The following is a 23,667-nucleotide window of genomic DNA, read 5'->3' as shown; positions in this document are numbered from 1 at the left end:
TGAAACACAAATAATAATTGTAGAATAGCACAATTTGTTCCATGCCTCCACTGATGTAATAAATCAGAGGTTAGGTTGTTTTTTCCCTTTTCAGGGGAGCTGGTTTTGGTTGCCTAAGCTTCCCTGTTGATGGCTGTGGAAAGCTATTTTTGCTGCCCTCCTGTTGTTGCTGCCCTGGGAGTGAGCCCTAGAAGTGAAGAACAGAGAGGCAGCAGCCCAGCTGCAAAAGTCTTTCCTGCAAGCAAACCTCACCTAATCTAACTAAAAATCCTTTTTTCCCCTCTTTATTTCCCAGATCTCTTTCCAATTTACTCAACAGTATTGTAGTTGTACAGAGACTGCCCCAGAATTGGAGGCACTCCCCACCCAGGAGCAGGGAGCAGCAGCAGGGACTGAAACAGCCCTCTCCTGTATTCATCATCTTATTGGTGCCTTCCTTTCACCCTGCCAGAGCAAGGAGACTGGCTCAAAACCTGCTCCTGGGCAAGGCTTTGTCATGAGGAGGTTCTGCTGTAATGCATGTTGTACACTGGCAAGGGCATCTCGATGTTGATGGGGCTAAATCCTCCACAGAGGGAATGGGATCCACTCTCTGGAAGCAAGGGGCTGGCAGAGGACCAGGAAAAGAAATGCTTAAACCCCTCCTGTGCACAGTGCCCAGCACAGAGCTGCCCTTTCACCATATGTTTAACCTGTGCACTTTCCGTCTTCTGGGATATTGATGAAGATTTGAACGCTGTTGCCCAGCCCTTGCTGTGTGTGCTCCATTCTCAAATTATCAAACATGTTTTGCCAAAACATGTTCTTTTCTTTCTGTAGTTGTTTTAGCTGTTGCAGAGCTCTTGATCCCACTGGTGTAATGCTCAATGGCACACTTCTGCCCAGTAAGTAAACATTTAGTAACAAATGTTTTAGGTATTTAGAGAGCCACTAAAAATGTGAAAGATGTATTTCATTAATGCTGCTATTAACATAAATGTAAAATGAGCCTGGCCTGTAATCACCATCAAGTCTGATTCACTAAGGATCTTTACAGCAATGTTTAATACTCTGTAAAAGTGTATGTATGAAAGCAATTAATCAAAGCACAGCACTGCTTCTAGAGTATTTCTTCTACCATAAAAGCTGAGTGATAAAATAACTTAAAACACAGCGCAGTAGTGGCAGTTAATAAGCTTTTTATAGTCCCTGTGTGGATCTGAAAATCATACCTTATTAGTATCTTTATCTTTCTTTCTCACTTATTCATTCTTACTCACATTTAAATTTAATTTTAAGAGTTATTTCTAGCCTTTCATAAGGGACCTGCTTTAATAATCTCAGCGTTTTTCCCCATTTTGCTGTGAAATGACTAAGAGTCAGAGCTTTTGTTATATGTACTTTACAAATCATTCTTGATTTTTACATGTCATTTCTGGAGATGTCAAGATTTTCTGACAGTGTTAGGCTTTGTGTCTTGCTTGACTGTGTCATAGGCTCTCTTGAATTATTTTCCCACAGATGTTTGTACTTTCATTGTGTACCTTGTTAGCTGCAGTGGAACCTCCTGATCTTGGGCAACTGAGTTAGCTAAGAAATCCAAATTGCTGAATTTAGTCAGGGAGCTGCTTCAAGGTTCCACCCACCAGATGTTTCTGCTGCTTAGAAGTCTGGGACTTTACAGACCTGCCTGCTTTTTAATCCTTGAAGCAAATATCAACACATTTGAGATCTGGAAGCCCACGGCTCCACACGGAAACGAAGTGTTGCCATGACCACAGCTTTAGGTCTTGCATGCAAGACATTTATCCCAAGTAATAACAGAGCGGGTCTGTAGTAGGTTTGTTTTCATTTTTATCCCTTAGAATCCTTGGAAAGAAGCATACATACACTTTAATGCTATAGCCAATAGAATGGCAATAAATCCTGCAAGACAACATACATTTGGTATTCAGAGACTTTATTTCCTTAATGTTTCTGAGGGGAACAATTTCAGTTGTTTGCAGGGCACCCTTTGAAATTAATAGAAATAGGATAATGCCTCGCTCTTGCACAGCATATTTTGAACAGTCGCATATGGGCTTTTCCCAAAAGCACAAAGCGCTCAAAGATCCCTTCACATAAAAAAAATCCCTTTATGTTTTTATTTCCAGGAGAACTGTGCTCTGAGTAGTTGGAATATTAACTTTCCCAGCTGAAAAGTATACTAAGGTTAACGGGGCTGTAACATCTTTAACAGTGCTTCCCAGGCATTTACAGTGGATAATCAAAGAACTGAGGCACTCACTCAACCTGGGAAGGCATGGATTTATTTCCTTACTGTCACAGCAATGACCAGTGGCTTCATTTGACATAAATTGATTATAGATGGCTGTAGAATGAGAAGATACAGCTGATCCATTTGTTTTCTTCTAGTTACATTTCTCCATTTGTTATAAAAGGTTTTCAGAGTGATAAATCCATCAGATATTAAGTTGAAGTGAATCTGACTGTGCAGGGTATAGCAAAACAGACATTTTAAAAATTTGTGTACCGTACAATTTTTCATTAATGTTTTTATTCTGCTGACAATAGTATTAATATGGAAGGCAGATTTTACCACAGTACAATTATTCAATGCCTGGAGAATTGACATTTTCAAATCCTAAAGCCATTCAGTTTCCATAGAATTTTAATATGGATTTGATTAATTCCATAGTATAATTTGATAACAGATTTTATCCTGTTCTTGTTGAAATCATTGGAGGCCCTCATACTGATGTCAATGATAATATGAGCAAACCTAATTTGATCATGCAGCAAGTACTCTTACTACCTTTCTTCGTTGTTGTTCCAAGAAGCGGTAGAGACTATTAAGCCTGTAGTGCACAAACCCATGCAAAATTACAATGGCTGGAAGTTAATTTTATCATCAGAAACCCATGGCAATTATAACACATCAGTGAGCAGATCATAACTTTTAGGACAAGGTGTATAAATTCAGGTAGAGATGATACTGAGTTCTTTGTGGTTTAATGCTGTCTGTGTATATTGCTTTTCTTAACAGTGTTAAATTTTGTGCTGCTTTTATTTTCTAATATTTGTGCAAGATTTTTGTTGAGCTGAAAAACATAATAATAAGAGAACAGAATGAAAAACAGTAATAATAAGAGAATGGATTTTTATGGTATAGCAATGTGCAGAACAGGCAAAAAAAACAAAACAACAAAACAAACCCTACATCTGAATATTTCCCTAGCCTTGAGCTATATGCTGCATACTTAGTATACCAAGTCAAAATTGTAAGCCTGCACAAATCCTATCTGAAGCAAAAAATTGAAAAAAATAGTAACAGAATCATGTAATGGTTTGGATTGGAAGGGACCTTAAAGATCACCCAGTTCCATCCTGCTGTAAGCAGGGACACTTTCCACTGTCCTGGGTTACTCAAAGCCCCATCCAACAGAATTCAGCAGAATGACCAGGTTGGAAGAGACTTTCAAGATCATCAAATCCAACCCAGCCCTAACACCACAACTATACTATGGCACTGAGTGCCATATCCAGTCTTTTTTTAAACACATCCAGGGATGGTGGCTCCACCACCTCCCTGAGTAAACCATTCCAGTACCTTATTGTTATTTCCATGAAAAACTTTTTCCTGACATCCAGCCTGCATTGCCCTTGGTGCAGCTTGAGACTGTGTCCTCTCATTCTGTCTCATTGCTGCCTGGTGAAAGAGACCAATCCCCACCTGCCTACGCCCACCTTTCAGGAAGTTTAGAGAGTGATAAGGTCACCTCTGAGTAAACCTGGCCTTGAGCACCTCCAGCTTTCCCTGGGCAACATGTCCCAGTGCCTCATCATCCTCAGTGAGCAATTTCTAAACCTACCCCTTTTCACTTTAAAGTCATTCCCCGTGTCCTATCACTCCTTGTCCTCGGGAAAAGTCCATTTCCTTCTCTTTTGTAGCCTCCTTTAGGAACTGAAAGGTGCTATAAGGTCTCCCTGGAATCATCTCTTCTCTAGGCCCCATCTCTCTCAGCCTTTCTGGACAGGAGAGGTGCTTCAGCCCTGTGACCATCTTTGTGACTTCCTCTGGACTCCAGCAGCTCCACATCCTTTTGTATGCTGGAGGCCCCCATAGCTGGATGCAGCACTCTGGGTGGGGTTCCACAAGAGACGCAGAATCGCCTCCCTCAACCTGCTGGCCACACTGCCTTTAATGCAGCACAACAACAAAACTTGTTTTCGTCAAGACCAAGTCATTATTCCCAGTTTATAATTACACTGAAACTTGCCAAATTTATGGCAAGAGCAGCTCTACCAGCAAACAGTAGTGTTTTTGTAAGGTTTGTCATGTTGGCAGATATCACAATCAAAATTGTCACTTTATTTTATTTAAAATGTATTTCTCCAGTAAGCAAGAAATAATATCTAGACTTGAAAGGGATGCATGTTAAAGACTATTTTTTCTTTTGTTTTTTTTTACATTTCTCTTGAGCGTGCAACATATCCAGCTTCAACTCCCTGCAGCAATACAAAATGCCCAAGAATAATGTTTTCAAAATCAATATATGCTACAGTTGAATATGAAACTCCACAAACCTAAATTGAAACTGTGAGAGAAAGCAGGCAGACTGAATATAAACAAAGCATCAGAGCTGGATTATGACCAAGATGCAAGTGCTAATATGGCCTCTTGAGAAAACTGCCATGAGACCTTCCCAGCATGAGCAAGTGTCAGAAAGCAGGGGTGTTTCAGGAGCTGGTGCTTATACACAGGTGATTTCTTGTTTGGCTGCCTGGCATCTCTGTAGAGAGTAATATATACAGAGTTTCATTTGGCTTTTCTTTTTCACCTGGGTCATTTCATACCTGTGCACCCACCTTACTCTGTTTCTCCTCACCCTGTGTACAACCTCTGTCTCTCTCTCATGTTTCCTGACTGCTGCCCTCACTGCCACCACCACCACCTTCCGATGGGGTGTGTGACTCTAGTTTCTTGGAACTGCTGGAACTCAGAAAGAAGCAGTAAAATCAGAGTGCTGCTCTACACTCAGGAAAAGGAAAAGTGTGGAAATTATATACTGTATTTCTGGAAGTGCTGAAATGAGTACAGACCATGAAAAAAGAACTGAAGATTGTTTGTAGACAAGGTGTATGTGTATTTTGAGCAAAGGATCCCTCAAAGAAGGCAAGACACCATCTATCTCTATTGTGACACATAGGAAAAGAGAGAAAACCGTGCATTGATAGGACTCCCTGCTCCCCAGCACAGTCTCTGACAGACACAATAAAGCATCTCATGTTACTACCTGTAGTATTTGCCCTTTTTATTAGTACCACATGCTATGTGACTGTCTCTCACATCCATCATTCCCTTTCTAACCAAGTTCTTACTCTCTGGAAAAATTGCTGCAGAGTTCCCAGTAACTTCGTTTGACTAGAAGCTCAGAATTATTAATTAAATTCACAAAATATTTGGATCATTATCTTATGAGCCTGATTACTTGCAAAATTTCTGCTTTTGTCTGTGGAGAAACATAAAGTCAATGATTTACAGCTGATGTATAGTCACAGTAGTTCAGCTGTTCCACTTGAGGCAGTTTGGGCTGACATGAAAATAAATGAAAAATAAAAGGGTAAAAGAAAGATCACGGAGGCAATGCTGCAGACTTTCACAGAAGAGTTTGCAGTCAGATTAATTAGTTTGCAATGGAGTATATTTAATCAAGAAGTAATTACTTTTCTTTACATTGTTGTCATGCATATAAGGACACATTAATTTGTAGGGGAAGACACAGGTTGATCATTTACCTGTGGAACTGAGAATTGTAAATTCGTGAAGAGGAGGGGAGGTTTTTAATCTTTTTGTTTGGTCCATAATTCATGAGCATATTTGACCCCCATATTCTGTCTAACTCCACCAGAAATTAAATGTAGCTCCCCAGTTCAGCCACCTTTTATAGGCTGGGTAAAGCAGACTTGTTATGCACATTTGTACAGTGTATAAAACAACAGTGTAAGCCCCAAACCCATTGGGGCCTCTGGAGGACTTTCACAGCATAAATATTACATGATAGTATATTACTAGGCAGAAAGAAAACCCCAGAAGTTTAAAAAACAGCTCTTATGAACTGCCTAGGTTTGTACTCTTGGAACAAAGCAAGATTTTATTCTTTCTGATTGCATCCTCATTTAAACAAAGAACAGATCCTAAAATGAGGGTGTCATGAATGAGAGACAGTAGTTACTGGTAAGAGTAGAACAATGGCCCAGTCTGGGTGCTGACACCACAGCCACTGCAGATGACTTTCAGAGACCTGTCATGTGGCAAGAGGAACCTTCATCCACTTTTAAATGTGCCATATTAATATTCCAGCTCTGCAATGCCCTGAATTTCAGGTTTGATGGGGTTTTTGGACTGAGTTTCAAGCAATAGCTTTCAAAAGTACAGGGTCCAAATCAATTTCTAAGCAGTCCTTCCTCTTGCATACGGCCCAGGTAATACTGGTAATATATCTTGCAGTGTGGGAAATTTATGAGTCACTAAGATAAAAACTCAGTGTTTTGATTGCCTAAAATTTCTGTGGTTTATGACAGAAAAGTACTGTTTTTTCTTCTGTAATTATTTCCTCATGACTCCTTTGATATTTTTAACAGATTTGGAAAGAAGAAGGAAGATAAAAGTGGGAAGGCAGATCAGAAGGGGACTCCAAAGCAAGATGTGCTTAAAGAGGAGGAGCTGGAGAAAATGAAAGATGAGCGTGAAAGGTGAGTAAATGGCAGTAGCATCTTTGTTCATCAAGTGAAAAACTTCAGAGCAAGGGGTTTCCTGAAGGAGCAGCCAGCCAGCCTGTCCCAGACAATGCCCACTGCAGTCAGGTCCAGGCTAGCCAGAGCATTAGGCTAGTCCCAGCTGAGTCAGAGCTGCTGTGTGACAGGAGCCTGTTGTTCTCCTGCACTTTCTGGGAACTTCAACACATTCAACTCCCAGTTTCTGCCTTAGCTGCTGAGGATCAGTTCCTTCAAAACCTGTTTCACCTCTGCTCATTCCCAAGACCAGCTGCATTAGTGATTTTCTTCTCTACTTCTCTGCAGCAAGAACCTACTCCCTTCTCTCCTGAAAGCTGCTGCTGTTGTTTTCCAGCACTTCAGACATCTTTGTCTTCAGCTGGCTGTGCCATCAAATAGTAGTTTTTGTACTTTGGTATGTTCTTTCCTGCACAGTGTTTGCTGGTAAACCACATGTTGTAGAAATATGTATGCAAAAAATGTTGACTATGCCTTGGAAACACCTGGAAGTGTGTTTCCAAGGAACACCTATGCCTTGGAAGAAGTCAGGTTCAGATGGTTAAAATCACTGCTGGCAGAGGCAGGAGTCTGCCAGCAGTGGGATGGGTGAGAGGTGCATGGCAAGAGGCTGGGTGTGTTGGAGTTGTATTTCTGAGGCAAGACCCTGGGAGTCTGTCCTGTTCATAAAATATACTTTCCTATGCCTAGTCTTAGTGAATTCTTTATCTTTCCAGATTAAGAGATTTATAGTTTTGTGCTTTTCCCCACATCTATCCTTCAGAAACCAGAAACAGTTTGTCAGTATCAACAAGGTTCAGAAAACTCCATTTTCCCTTTCCCCAAGTCATCCAGAAGTATTTGGTATGCTGAAAAAGGTCTGTTTCCCTATGATTACTGCTATCAGAGAAGTTGAAGAGCCTATAGTTTCTGGCTCTCTAGAAGTGTCTGCAGATGCTGTAAAACTTTACAAGTTGTAGTAATACATTTTGTCAGTGCAAACAGAAAACTTTCAGAGGTCTCTCTCTTTCACCAGTGCATCCTGCTCCTGGGAGAGGGAATGGAAGCAGACGTGATTCCTTTGGGGCAGACAGTATTTCCACATGGATCAATGTGGTACTGGTACTTTGTGGTACTGGTTAGTGCCCAGGGAAAAGACACCCTGCTTTCATTAGAGTCATGCAGTGCATGGTCAGCACTACAAGTGGGAGCTAATGGGTTTGACTGGAGGAAAAAGTCAGTCCAAACCCTTGAAGTCTGCTGCTAATTTTTACTATTTTAAAAGCTGGCAAGGTGTCCAGTTACTAGAGCACTGCTACTGGATATGCTTAGCCAGTGCTTAAGTATTTAGTTCATCTAAGTTAAGTAGTGTCAGGAGAAACTTTGTACCATTTGTTTTAAAATTTCTGTGCTGTGTCCTTGATTTTGCCAGATTGATGAGTGCCTTTATATTAAACTGCTGACTCCCAATTTGGATACTGGCAATTTGAGAGGTATGTGTCCTTCATTTTAAAGAAGCCAGTGTCTTTTATTAGGATCCTGGCAAGCTAAGAAGCATGTATCCCATCTGTTAAAGGGCCAGTGTCATTTACTAAAATGTTGGCAGGCTGGAAGGAATGAACCCTTCTGTCTAGAGGTCTAACGTTCCAATTGGACACAAGATAATTGTTCTTAATATTTCTTTAGCGTTGTGTGCTTTTTTTTTAATTACAGTCACTGATTGACAGTAACTTGGTACGGCTGCATTAGAAACTGGCAGCTCAATGTCTTCATCATTCTAGTTTCTCTAGTAATGATTTCAGTTGTGACCTGGAAGATTTTGTGACTGAAATGGAGAACAGCAGGTGTGTTGGGAAGTGGATGAACCAAGATGATATTTTTAACTCACTTATTTGATTCTTCTTCTGTAAGGCACGGGAATAGGAATATCACACTTTAGTATCAGGTAGTGTATCTTCTATCTCTGGGGGATTTAAATTAAATCCCAGAAAAATAGTGAAGAAATTTTCCCTATGTTATCCTCAACGGAATGCAACACGTGCTGTAAAAGCAAGCAATTTGCTTCAACTTTCTCTAAGAGCATGGTTCTTACTCCACATAAGACTACCTACGGGCTTACTGTTGAACCCTTCTTGAACTGGTTATAAAATAGAAGAAACTTTGTTTTTGTTAGAGAATAATTATATAAAGAAGCTACTTTTCCTGTATGGGTAAAAACTGTTTGGGAAATTGATTAAAATCACTAAGGAAACGTTACCTGACTTGAAGGTAGATCAGTCCTTTTGCTTAGTTGTTGACTGTTCACCTAATGATGACTCCCAGTAAGACAGTAAAGACAAGTTTTATAGCTCTGTCCCAAGATTTAATAATTCTATAATGTAATTCAAGTCCAAGATTTTAATGCACACATTGGCAAAGGAAACCTTGTGGAACATTCACACCATAGATCACCTGCTCCTATGACTTCACTAGCTGCAATCCTGCATACTTGGTCTTGTATTTATAAAACTGAAGCTTAGTAGAACACATTCATATTTTCAGATCTGTTCTTGTTGAGTGAAATGAGCATATGTTAAAACTACTGGGGATGTAATAGTAGAACAGACTACAGAAATTTTGCAAGTTTTGTCCCCTGATACCTGTGATCCTATATTTATCCTATATTTAACAGCTTGAACAAACTAAAATTGTTTTTCTAACGTTTTAGCCTTTCTAGAATAGCTTAAATGCACATCTAATTCTACTTTTCCAAGATTAGCTGTATAACTAATTCTTGTTCAGACCCTCAATTCAATTATTACAATCCTAAAGTCAGATTTTTTGCTTAAACAGTTTTCTGAAATGCTTACTGCCTACCATAGTAACTGATATTATGATCTTTCATCTGGTTTGTTTTGTTTTGTTGTTGTTGTTTGGTTGGGGTTTTTTTTAGAGGCCATGTTGTCCATTTTGGACACTAGTGATAGAAGTTGGAATAGTTGATTTTTGGGCTGGGTGTGACAGGATTAATGATCAAGTGCTTTTCAGCATCTTAGCAGCTGTGGAACTCGCCTGGTTTTGGATATTGGTTTTGCATGCAATATATGCTTGGCAGCTCTCCAAAAAGCAGAATACTGTTCCAAGATCTCAGCTGAGAAAAATTTTTTTGGTAGGAAGTGCATTTTCAGTTTACAGGACTGGGCTGTCTCTCATAGTTTTGCAGAGTTTTTTGATTGGTATTGGATAGGCTCAACAATATTTTACAAAATCCCAGGGATAGGCTTTCTGTAAAGACTGCAGCCTTCTTGCAGAAATTTTGACGAGCTTTAGACGTGCAAAAATGTCAGATGTGTTCACTGCACAATTATGGGCTGGCTGTGCAGTACAAGCTCAGTGAATCTGGCTCTGACAGGAAACATCAGCTCTTACGTAGGTGTGCTGCATGAGTGTAAGCCCATCATGCCTGGAACAGGTTGGATTTCCTGCTTGCACAGTGAAGGAATTGAACAGTGCATGTGCAACAAGTCTGGCACATCCAGAATGTGTTAGAGCTAGTGGGCGTATGCAGGCAGAGTATTCAGTGCTCACTCTATGTGAGTGCAGATGATTCCCAAAGGGACAGGATTTGCTTGCACATTGGTCTTCAGCATAAATTTGCCTGGAAACTCCTCTTATGGGCTGCCAAGTTTCAGATTTGAGCCTCAGAAAGTGAAAATAAATTTAGGATTTTGCTAGCCTAGTAATTTCTATTTCGATTCCACATTGTCCCAGTCTCAGTTTTCGGTACAACTCTCTGTGCTGCCTTGTAGCTGCAGTTCTCTGAAGCAGCTCCACATCCTGCACTGAAGTGCTGACATCATTATTTTTTTTTTTACTGCTTGTATTCCCAAGCAATCCCAACCAAGATCAAGGTCTTATTGTGTCCATTGCTGTCAGGAAAGCTTGGGCCTGACCCTAAGCACTTACAGTTGAGGTGGAAGAGAGAAAATCTGCCAGGAAAAAAAACGTGTCCTCTGGGTGGGAATGTGACATTCAGGCAGTGCAGCTGCTTGTCCAGGTTCCTAAAAAGTCCCTGTCAGGCTAAGAATTGATTCCAGACCTCAGCCCCAGGCTTCCTTTCTTTTCAAAGCCAATACTTTATTACATGACTACTACTTCTGCAAGCTCCAAGTAGTGAACAGGAACTTTGGATGTTAGGCATTCCTTCTTTAGTAATAGCCTTATCTGTGTCAAATTGAATATGAATTTAGCACCTCCTTTAAATTATTTTCTTCTTCTCCCCCTACCTCCTTTAGTTTTATTATGCCAAGGTGATGCAATGTCAGTGAAACTTGAGTGGAAAAAGACAGGAGCTCATGATAGTTAAGGAGTATTGACTTAACTGGTGGTACAGTTCTTTGAGGTGGTGGTTTGTCCTTCCTGACACAAGTCACATGCTTCACTGGACTGAGGCCTTATTTTAAATAAACTCATCATTTTGTTCATGCTTCAAAGAATTTGGCTGTAATAAAGCATGTGCTTCAAAGGTCGAGAATCTGCCCATAAAAGGAATAAAGAAATGCTGTATCTGAGGGTTATTTTGATCAAGCTGACTCAAATCTGTATTTTTAGTGTGTTCAGTGTAAATTACTCAGAATTTATCATTTTAACGACAAGATGTTTGCTACATTATTAAATACTGGAAGAGGCCTTGTCTTTTATTTCCCTCAAAAAAGATTTCATCCCTCCCTCCATTTCTTTCCCACTCATTTGAAGTTCTTTTCATTTTCTAACATTTGGAAGTAGTTGTAAAATGAACAGGAAAAATATATTGGAAGCATGAGTTTTACACATCATAATTTGTTTGCCTTTTAAATACAAATAAAGTGACTATCAACTGAAAGAAAAATATTTTTCCTGTTTGTTTAATACTATTTTATTGGGATTTTCCTACTGAGACCTAACTATTCCAACAGAATTGAACACTTACTTGACATAAGAATAAAATCTACAAAATTAAGCACCTTGTTGAATATGGGAAGATTTTTTAAAGTAGCATGAGAGTTAGTTAATAAGGAGGCACTCCATGTGAAAAATAATCCTCTGCACATTTTTGTGGGAGTAGTTTTGTTAAAACAGTCTTGGTTTTGTAGCCCTTATTGGAATTAATTGAGGAAAAATTTTAATAGCATTACGGTTTGAGTCGAGTGTTAGAGAAGCAGAAGGAATATCTGGCCCCTGCTTTCTCACTGTCTGAACTGAATGCTTAAGTTGTACTGTACTTGAAATTTGGGTAAAACTAAATGGTTTCAGTTTTTATATTAAAGGCTGACTTTCCTTTACTTTTCAGAAACCTTCCAGCAACTGAAGAGCATTTCTCTCTTGTCTTATCAGCCCTAATGCTTGTTGCCTGTTCCCATAGCTAAAAAATCAATACATATGTTTTTCATATTTGGCAAACAGAGGTTTAATTTTGCAGCTGCAAGATCTCTGCACGAAGGGATGCATCTTACAGAAATAAAAACATATAAAGTCCACTTAGAGAGGAGAGAGTACTTGGGAGTGAAACTTAATTCCCTTTTTGTCAGCATTCATTTTATTATATTTAATTACAAACAGTTTGTATGTTACTGAAAACCAAAATGAAAATGAGAATACATGGCAGATTGGTAGAAAAGGCAAATTGCTTTGAATAAAAATTTGGAATTCAGACTGTTGCAAAAATCAAAGTATTATTTTTTAAGTGCATAGTGTATCTTAGCACACATTCATTCACACACGCATTGTTGGTGACCCCATGTAGCTTTTGTTCCTGTGTATTCCACCTGCCAAGTCTAAAAGCATTATTATGGCTGTTTAGAGTTCATATTGATCTCTGATAAAATGTTCATAATTGCTATTCTCACCATTAAGCTCTGTGCTAAACCACATGTTTTTGGGACACCTGTGCTTGTGCATCATTATTTATTAAGGGTTAATCCAACATGGTATATCTGTTCATTGAGTATTCCTGACTTTACAGCACTGCTAGGTCCTGTGGTTTAGACAAAATAAAGTGTTGGATGTGATCCCAGTTTTAATACTCTCAATTTATTATAACCATTGAACCCTGATCAGATCACGGATTGGATTGGATCCCAGTTTTTTAAATGTCCCAATTTATTGCTGGCTTGCAACCCTGATAAGAATACATATTTGATTAAGGCTTCAGTTTTCAAAAATTCCAGTTAATTACTTTTAGATTCCTATTAGATCATAGCCGTGTAGTATGGTATGTTGAAGTTATGAAAAAATTACTGGGTGCTGTTGCACAGGTCAAGGTCATAGTTTCATTTTGTGCTGACACTATGAAGCTATCAGATTTCTGTTTATTACTGTGGAAGCACTTGCACTGGACAGGAGGACAGAGTAATCCCAACCCATTGATGCTGAATGATTCTCAATTTAGATCTGCTGCTGTTCTGCATACAAGAACATGTAATAAAAGCCTACCATAGAACACTGGGAGATTGATGTTTGGTTACGAGTAGCTGAGGTAGATGGATCTCACCTACCTTTCACAGGTTTTGTTGTAACATTTAGAACCAGACAGCAATTTCTGAGCTGCTTCACGTGGCTTTTTTATTGCTAGTGGACATTTATAAGACAGCATTGGGTCTACAGTTGGTCCCAGATTGTCCCGGTGTTAAGAACATTGAGAACTGATGATAACAAGAGTGGCACATGGGATTGGCCTTTTTCTCTAAGTATCACAGTGCTATTCCAGGTGTTGCACACTGATGGAAATAGCACTTCTGGGTGTCATAGCTGTGCTCTCAAAATGTAAGCACAGAATTCTCATCCAAGCCATTTAGCATCCTTGTTTTGTTCATCGTTGAGGCACCAGTATCATCTGGAGACACGTTTTCACAAGTTGTGCCACCTGTCCACCTAAGAGACCAGAGCAGCTCAGGGGCAGTGGCCTGGCTTTTTCTTGGCTTAAGTGGGCCAATGCATGGTTCTCTTCTGTATGTATCAGAGTTTTATTACTTGATGGTTGTTTTGGTTCTGTAGACCTGAAATGTTGCTGGAAACTTACAGGCCAAACTAATAAAGTGAACCTGGTCCAGGTACTAGCCAACCCAGCTAAAAGAGTGCTTTCTAGGAAATGGACTATCCTGGCCTAGGGATTTCTTTGATGCAGTACTGAATGTAGGTCAGCTCTTGCCCACTCCAGAATCAATAAGGGCCTAAGAATTACTTGGAAGCATCATTCCTTGCCCTTCCATTTGTGATATATGACAGTCTATCATAAATCGCTGGCATGCACTTTGAAGTAGTGCCACAGCACAGAATTCCTGTTTTCAGATTCCCTTAGCTACTACAGCATAAAAATGAGAATGCAACTCATGTGGATAGACAGGCAGGAAATCTGTTTGCATGTGTAAATCTCCATAGTGATCTTAAACCAAAATACCTGAAAGTCTTAAAGCTTTGACTGCTCAGGCAAAGCTGAGTTTTGCTTTCAAATCAAGGATTGTTAATTAGAAGCAACCTGTGAATGCCAGACTAACAGATGGAGACTGTTCCTGTTCTTGTACAGAGAAATTCTAGGAAATCCTAATCTAGAAATAGGTTCCAGGTTCAATGTCATGTGTAGAATAAATGTGCATGGAGTATCATATCACATGATAGGCTAGGCTTGTTCCTTCCACTACTAGGATTTCGTTCAAATGAAGGCATAATGTTCATGCAGTTGCAGAGATGGTTGTGTGAACTCATGAGGTGTCACTAGGAAGTAGAGCTGCAAGTACCTATGCAGGAGATGTTCCAAGAATACCCCCTTATGACAGAGGTGGCCCAGAGACTCAGTAGGTGCCAGTTTCCCTGGGTTTGTCCTGAGTTGTTACTGCATCTGGTTGTGAATGCTGGGTTTTCATGAGACCTCAGGTCAATGTTGCGCCTTCCCGTGGGCATTACAAAGTCTCTGGTATTTTTCTTAGAACAGTGTTACCAATCTTCAGTGGTTTTGATTGATACCTGCTACAATAACTGCTGGAGCCTAGTAAGTCAGTGGCAGTGATTCAGTTCATAGGTGGATATCTCTGTCTCCCCATAGCTTTCCTGCAGGTATACTGTGGTTACTTTATACTGGTTCTCCGTTAATCCAATGAACTTCTCTGAAACAGTTTTTGATGTGTCAGTTGGAGAGGTTGGAGGGATGATTATGTGGCTTTGACTGCAATTGGTATTGTGTGCACTCCTGACATTAAGTTCCCAAAGTCTAAATTGTAAGCAAAGTCTTACTTTTGAAGAGTATTGTTATTTTAATCCTCTTTTCATGACTGTTTGCTCCAGAATGAGTTAATGTTCACAAAAGGGACTCAGGTATGGTATGCACAGCTACTTACATGTCTTTTTAAACAGCCAAGTGCAAATGACAGCAACCTGAGAGTTCCTGTAAATCAGCACCAGGAGCTGGGCCTTGCAACTGCAGCTAAGGGGTGCAAAGGCACTGCAGACTCAGGGCCATTTTGCAGGGGGGAGCTCTTAAAGGCATCAGGACATCTCAGGTGAAAGATGTCAAAGTAATTCTGAAAAACCTGGAATGTTTCCACTCCCTAATCCCCATTGTCACAAAACAAGGAACATCCTGTTGACAGGAGACAGAAAACTGATCTGTGCAGTCAGCCTTGTTTTCAGCGAGAGATCGAGCAGGATGACCTTCAGACAGTTCCTTACAATCTAAATTTTACTGATATTGTCATTTGAAAATGATAACTCCAGGGTAGTTTTGAGTAAAGAAAATTACATAATGCAATAAACTACAGACCATAAAATACTTGGCTTTTCTGATAGTTGGCTTTCTGTAATCTGCTGCATTTCACCCAATGTGCAACTAATGTAGACAGGCAGAAAAACTTTCTCTGATTTAACAAGCAAGGATAAAAATCATGTTCTCATTTAAGTTCATAGGACAGGAGAAAACACACTGACCTTATTATAGCCAGCATTTTCTTTAGAGGGCAGGATCCTGTGTAAGCTGGTAATCACTCCTTGTTACATCTGAAATAAATGGAAGAACATTGAGACCTCAGTCTTGTCTATCCAAAGCTCCCATTTCTCATTTCTTGGTATGAAAAGGCTATGTTTAATCTTTAGTTTCTCATAATTTTAAATTTTAAGGTTGGCATAGCTCTATCTCCTTAGGTTTTTCTGTCCTCCCAAGGCAGCTTCTTTGGTGAGTTCAGTATTTTACAGGTAGTTTTATGGACCAGGCAATATTTTATGAATTGGTGGGGTTTTATCATTGGGACATTTAATGGGGCTCCATGAGCTATATCTTGTTACCCTGAGTTAGTCTCTAGCTCCCTAGAATTTGTGGCTTTTCTGTCTTTATTTCTGAGACTGTTTCTATTCTTGTTTACAGTTACAGATACTAATTTTGGAGGAAATGTTCAAATCAAGCACAATAGGATGAGCTGGAATGAAGAAACACTTGCATAGCTTATAGAGAGGATGTTTCTGACAAATATGACACCAGTAGAATACCCTGAAAGATATTGATTATTTCAATATAATAACCCTAAATTAGATATTTGATTATTTGTGAGTCCAAATTAGATGTCCTCAATTTGCTGGCAAGAGGTGGATTTATTTTTTTTTTTTTTTATTTTTTTCTTTAAGCTATGGGACTTGCCTGCCTCTAGAGTTTTGTTAGGTGATGATGTTTGAAAAATAAAAATGAGTCTTCAGATAAGAGGTTTGAATAGGATTGTTAATGTCATTATAGGCCATGTCTGTCTGAAAAACAATTATGAAATTTTAAAAAAATTAAAAACACTGTACTGAAATAATCTCCTCAGATGCTCAACTGAAATATACCCATTCCCATCAGTGATTATGGCTTATGAATGTCTAAAGGAAGGATGTATTCATTTCACTGTTATGTAAATGAATGAATAAACAAGATTTTAGTTACCAAAATATATTTTGCTAGCAGCTAAAAAGGAATTAAAACATTAAACCCCCTGGAAATCTAAGTGACCTCCTACAGAAACAGGCTGCTTGCCTCTAGACAGCCCGTTAGTCAATATATGTATGAATTAGGTAAATGAGACACAAAAGCAGATATTCAATCAGATGTAAATTGAGTAATCATTACAGTATGTAGATCTCAGGGAGAGTCACATGAGTGGAGAAAAAAGCAATGGAGTGGCTTTTATTCTTCTTTTCTCAAGGAACAACTGAGTAGAAGAATGTTTAGCATCTCAATCATCTCAAAAGACTTTAAGGATTAGATCTTCTTAAGTTTAGGTATACATTAAAGTGATGGTATGCACACTCGATTCGCTACTTTCATTCTGCTTCTCTTATTGCAAATGGAATAGAAATTATCCTAAAAGACCTATGGCCCGGTTTCTGTTACATGTTTTGTCTCTGCTTTTTATTCATTCTTCTCCCCCAGGAACATCTTTCATTCACTTTGCCAGCGTCTTGCTCATTCATGTACTTGCTCACGCTTCCACAAAGTCTGTTACTTTTACACCACCACATAAGAAATTTTTGCTGTGTTCATCTGAAGTACAAAGTCCCTTGGTGAAATACATTATTTTGGTTAGAAAATAGTTTTTGAGTCCTGTATTTGACTAGTTAGATATGCACCTTGAGGTTCAAAACATGTCATTCTTTGTGCTCTGCTCAGTACTAAGTATGTGGTCAGTTCAAGGTAAAAAAAAAATAAAAAAAATAAATAAATAAAAAGTTACATTGCCTTTACTCCTTTACTTTCACTGGAAAGTCAGAAAGAAACAGGATTTTCTCAGAGCTCACAGGGAGTGCAAGGGAGGAGTTCAAACACCTCCGAAGATGTGATGCTTTTTGTTGTGGGCTTGTTTTAGTTGGTTGTCCCTACATTCAGCTGTTGTGATGTGAAATGCAGCCTTGCAGGTCTCAGAGTAAGAGAGCCCATGGTCTCTCCTGGGCCAAGCTTGCCCCGTGCAGGTGTTTCACTCTGGTCAGATGTAGTGTCTGTCAGTGCCACTGAGTTGCTTCTCGTGTCTCCTGTTGGGCAGCAGGCATCCTGTCTCCAGCCTGGGAGACACCAGTCAGGAGGACATGAGTGTCTCGTGCTGATCCAGTGACCCTGGTTCCCCTGTGCCTCAGTGTACAAAGCTCATTTTGAGCTGGGGCTGCTGCTGGGCCCTCAGAAGTGCAGGCTGGGCTGCAGTAGACGTCTTGCTGTTCATTCCCCATTGAAGTCCCCACCTCTGGACTCCACAGCTTTTAATGACCCTGGCATTCTTTGGGCTGCAGCATTAAGTCCTGTATTTTAATTTTCACAGAGTCTTAGAAGCTTCAGCATTTTCTTGTTACCCACTCACAACCCACCCACCCAGCTTCTACCTGCTAGGCCAAGATATGAGAAGTATCTCTTACGGCTTTTCCTAGCCCTCACATTCCATTCCCAAAAGCATTTCTGGGTCTTCTCCAAAAGTCACTTCTGCTCAGCTCTTCTGTAGTTTTCTTGAGGTAGTTCACATCTCTTCCTGCAGCTGCTTCACTCTGTGTATTCTGCAGTCTTTTAATCCAGCGTTTGCCTGTCAGTGTCTCTGTCACTGATGTCAGGCTAAAGCGTTTTACATTGTGTTTGTCACAGGCGGTGAATACATATGTGGTCATTGACAGTAGCTCACAGAAACACAATAACTTGTTAAGCCACAGTAACTCAATCCTGTGTCTGAGCTGCAGCTGGAAGGAGCTGTTTGGGCTGTTAACCCTTTCATGGCTGCTGCACTCTACATGTGTGCAACTTTTCATGTGTTACTAGATGAGAACTGACCGTGCATGATTTGTGCAGATATGTCAGATGGGAAGATTTTTTGAAGGATAAATGAGACCAGTCCTTGATTTGTAGCTCTGGGGGTGTGCTACTGGACAGTACATGAGGTGTACAGACGTGTTTTCAAAATACTGTGTCCCACTTCCAGAAGCACAATATGTATATAGATTCTGTCTTCATTTGACTTCTACAAATGCAACATGTTTTCAGAAAGTTGCCTGGAGTTATGTTAAGGTTATATATATATATTTTTATAAAACTATATATTTTCTGAAATTATTTCACAGAATCACAGAATAAACTAGGTTGGCAAAAACCTTTGAGATCATAAAATCCAACATATTTGTTGTAGAGAAAGTCTAGAGCAGGATACATGTATGCTATTAAGAAAAAGGTGGGTCACAAGAAAAAAAAGAAAGGACATTTCCTGATGTCCTGGCTGCTTGTGTGCCAAGACTCTGTTTTTACAGAAACACAGCTAAGGGGAGTTGATGCAGTTGTGCAGTGGTTTAACTGGAGAGCAGTGTTCAGGAGGTGGAAAAGAGCAAGCAGATTAATATGAGACCCTCAAAAGGAAATACGTGTAATTTCCCTTTATTCTGCATGAGGGTTTTTTTTTCCCTTTCCCTCATTAAGAAGTTTGTAGAAACTGTAGTGCCTCACTAAATTGTTGAGATGGTGATCTGTACCTCTCCTCAGCTCTGGTTTCACTGCCAGCATTGTAGTGCTGAGGGACATTTTATCTTTCTTCACAAATTTGCACCAGTTGTTTAACCAGACCCATCCAGTGCTGCAAGTGGGGGCTGCCTTGTAGTAATTGCTCAATGAGCTGTTTGAAGTTACAGTTGTATTAATTTAAAAGTCTTTTGTTTTTTTAGGTTGGTTGGTTGGTTTGGAGGAGGTTTTGGGATGGGGAATAAAGATTTTGCTTTTTCAAACAGGGAGAATTTCAAAGGTAAGTGCAGAAATGGTGAATGAGTGGGAGACAGAGAAGTAGCCTGCTTAGTAGAGTTGGCAGAGCATTAAAGAAGGAGCAGCATTATGGAAGGAACAGCAGTTTGGGGTTGTTTTGGGTTTTTTTTTTCTTTTTTTTTTGTTTTTCTCTTTTTTTTTCCTTCAGTAAAAAATTTCTGGGCACCTACTGGTGTGTGCTATGGATAAGATTGTTTTAAAACTATGTGAAAACACGATGCCAAGATACAGTGTAGAAATTTAAAACTTCACAAAATTGTGAGAAATTTCAAAGGTGAGAAACGTGTGAGAAGACATAAAAGGACAGGTAAATAGAAAGAAAAAACAGCCATCTGATAGTCTGTTTCCCTGTATTTGAACATTTGGATTGAAATGAAAAAGAGATCACTAAGCAAATTTTATAGATTTATGTGGAAGAGTAAAAAGAAAACAAGAAATATTAATGCAATTGTAATAGATGTATTGAAAGGATGAAACATTGATCATAAAGAATTTCACATAGCTGGGTATTGACTGGTCCATATAATATAGAATGGAAATAATTGTTCTTGAGAGGATTTGACTTATAATTCTGGCAGCAATTTAAGATTGCGCTCAGAAGGAGAAGCTGAAGAAGCTAGGCTTATTCACAGGAACAAAAGAAAATTGTGGTGACCTAATTCCAGCTTTTGTTGTACAGAATATACCAGTATTGATAGCAGGACAAATTACTCGTTCTGTCAGACATGAAAGCAAGATTAGCGTGGTGCTGCTGGCTGCACTACTCTTGCTTTCAAAGCGGTCTCAAATACCTGGGGGACCAGTGATCTACTGGTCCAGAGAACATGAAGGCTCATCATTTTCTGAGAAATTGCTGTGACTCATCTCGGGTCTGTGCCGTGCCTTCTGCACTGACATGTGATATGACTATTCCTTGAAATGTAGTGTCCTCCCATTTTTCTGCCTGTGTACTGTGTGTACATGTACCCATGTGTGCCATAGGATTCATGTCTCACTTGATATATTCCTGCACTGAATTCTGTGTTTGGGGGTTTCTAGTCACTAATTGAGGGTGAAGCACTCCACAGTTTCCCAGGTTAAACAAACCAAGTGACCTCAGCTGCCCTCCTAAGTCTCGCCCTCGAGGCCTTTCATCATCTTGGTTTCCCTCCTCTCAACACACTCCAACACTTTGATGTCCTTTTCATGTTGAGGCACCCAAAGCTCAATCAAAGCATGTGGTCCCCAAAGTGGGGCACACAGGATTTGAGTACCAGAAAGGAGAAAGTTCATCTGCTTCAATGAGGGAAGGCAGAGTGCATAGCGGGCACCCATCCCCTTGACAACTGTATCACACATCCTGCTGTAAGGTGTGATTACATTTTAAGTGTTGAAAACCAGCATCACCTCTAGATATGTCCTAGCACAGTTAATGGAGATGTGGAACTGGATGGCATGAGTGCTACACATCTAGTATATATGTAGAAATGCATGTTGTTCTCATTAGAATTATTTGTGAACCTTTTTATCTACAAATTATTAGCATTTGTTTTGATGATACAAATCTAGTAAGCAAAGCAAGAAACTAAGTAGTATGAATCCCATTCTGCACTTAGTAGTTCCTGTCAATCAGAGGGAAGCTGCCAGTGTGCTCATCTGTTTTTCTAGGGAACCCTTTTTCTCCATGCCTTTTAAAGACTTTCTTCAGAACACTTTAATTTTTCAATATGCAGAGTCCTGAGACCATTAAGCCTTACTGGGATAACTAAGTCTGCCAGACCCTTTTCACTTTTACTCCTGTGGTACTGTTTTTCTACATTGCTGTTGTGCTTCCAGTTACAGTCAAAAGCAAATGTTGACTTCTGTCAGACATTGCATCTCTGTATCTTTCTTCTGTTCCTTGTTTCTTATTCCACGCTCCTCTATTTTCTGTAAATGATATTTATTACATACCATGGTCAGCATTCTGCCAGATCCATCTCACTGCACTTAATTACACTCTGTTGAAGAGTAGCTGAGCAGTTAACAGAAGAGCTCACAGTCTTGCTATACATTTTTTTTCTCCAGCAGGAATGTTGAATCATTGAATATCATCTTAGCTTGACATTTACCTGAATATGTTTTACTATTCCAGAGAGGTTACACAATGGCCCTGATTAGCAGCAGCATTTTGTAATACCACTTAAGGCTTTATCACAGTGGAATACTGCCAGTAACAGTCATTAATTCACTTATATGTACCAATTCATTTCTGTCAAATTTCTACTAATTTCTTTGCTTTTTTTTTACTTTATCCCTATCCCCTATATAATAAGCCATGTTTTTCACAGTTATGTAGCCAAAATATTTTTTTTAAAAATTAAATCTTCAGCAAATTAATTGTGGTCCTTTGATTTGAGACAAATGTGCCCATCTCTCCATTTACATTCACAATTAATCCACTTTTCACAAGTTAATGTATTTAGGAGAGTCTAGGTGGGTCGAGTAACCAAGGATCGGTAACAATTTTACTGGCTAATTTAGATTAAAAGGTTTGGGATTGGGTTAGGTATATGCAACTGCAATGTGGAAGGTAGGTATAGAATTAAACCTGTATGTGTTCATTCATCCACACTTGTGAAAAGCCACACTATAGTCAGCATTTCTTTTTTTTCATCAGAATGGCAACCAAGATTGATTACACAGGTGATTGCCAGAGATAAAGAAAAAAATTGCTGCATGCACCACTATGTTTTATCTGGCACCAGTTTCACAATGTACTGAAAGCTCTAAATGGTTTGGTTCAGGGTTGGTGTTTCAGATTTGTGTGATGGTTACCGTTAAAGCAGATCCCACTGTATATTTGTTCTTTTTTTTTTTTTATTGTTAGGATTGGTGCAAAGCATCTGGAGTTACGGCAAAAGCAACTGAGGGGCCTTAGTGATTATTCTACTGGTCCTGGAGCACCTGACATTGATGATGATGAGGTGGATCCAAACTATGCCAGAGTGAACCACTTCCGAGAAGCTTATCCACCAGCAAGCATCTACAGACCCTCATCACCAGCAGTAGGAGAAACCTTTGTTTATCTGCGGGATTCTTCCTCAGCACCAATGGAGAGGGAGCATTTGGAAGGGCTGTATGCAAAAATAAACAAGCAGCACTACCCACAGACTTCTGGTGACAGGTAATATTGCCACCTGGCATTACAGAAAATGATAACTTGGTGGGCAGGGAGCCTGGGCCTAGGCGGGGAGTCAGATATGGGACTGTTCTGAATTTACTGACTAGATAGCCATGAATTTCCTCTTACCCAAAAGCAAGATTTGCTGCAGCAGTAACCCCAGAGCATCTGAGCAAGACAGGATTCAAACAGAAATCATTAAAGAAAAGTCCATATTTCACAAACAGAATGAATGAACTGACTGCAGTCCAATTCCTGCACTGCTGAAAGAGTGTTTTTTCCTCTTTCAATCGGGAAAAGTTCTTACCCTGCAGCAAAAATAATATCAGTTTTCAGATCCCTTTCGATCCTGTAGATCATCAAGTGCCTATTAGTAACGGGTTTTGTGTGATAGCGTGATATACTGTCTGGTTTATGGTTTAAATTTTCCCAGCTGTGTGATATTACACACTTTCAATTAGTTTGGGGAGAAGACTGAGAATCATGGCATTTTTATGCAGACTATGAAGTGTGGCTTCACAAGACTGATTGCCTTTCACAGCCTTTCCAATAACTAAGTGGGGAGGAAAGAACAATTTTTAATCCTTACTGTCAAGCTTCCAGCATTAAAGAAAGATGGTCAAGTTTTTTCCTGGGTTAAGGGAGAAACGAAAAATCCTTTGAGTTGATGATGTACCCACCATTATGATGATTTTAAAACTTGTTGCTTCTGGAATTTGGGGCTAAAACAACATGAGACTTCATTTGTGGCATTGCTATATCAATGTTGCCTTTTTCAAACCAAAGTACAAGTATGTGGGCAAGTCTGTGTGGAAGGAAGAGTTGACAGAGGAGAGACGTGGGGAACTTTAGGAGCTGCACATGCTTTGAGTTCATATTACAATCTGTAGTGTCTCCTCATAGCCTCAGTCTGTGCCATGCAATACCACACTCGTTAATTTTGGAGAAATATGTCAGCACAGATATAGGAGTGTTTCCAGTTTGTGGCATCATAGTCCTTAAAATCATCTACTGAGTCATT

At 39.6% G+C, this 23,667-nt stretch overlaps 1 protein-coding gene across 1 annotated transcript in view; it reads left to right on the top strand.

Moving 5' to 3' along the window:
- PARD3B (par-3 family cell polarity regulator beta) overlaps positions 1-23,667 on the top strand; it is a 392,350-nt gene that overhangs the window by 289,222 nt on the left and 79,461 nt on the right. Inside the window, exons 19-20 of the mRNA XM_015635105.3 lie at positions 6,625-6,735; positions 22,353-22,649. Of these exons, the coding sequence (XP_015490591.1) occupies positions 6,625-6,735; positions 22,353-22,649 (408 nt within the window). The remainder of the gene's footprint in view (positions 1-6,624; positions 6,736-22,352; positions 22,650-23,667) is intronic.

This window comes from Parus major, chromosome 7, assembly GCF_001522545.3.
Source record: "Parus major isolate Abel chromosome 7, Parus_major1.1, whole genome shotgun sequence".
NCBI classification, from domain to species: domain Eukaryota; kingdom Metazoa; phylum Chordata; class Aves; order Passeriformes; family Paridae; genus Parus; species Parus major.
The sequence above is the reverse complement of the archived record's forward strand: the minus strand, read 5'-3'. Positions and strand labels throughout refer to the sequence as shown.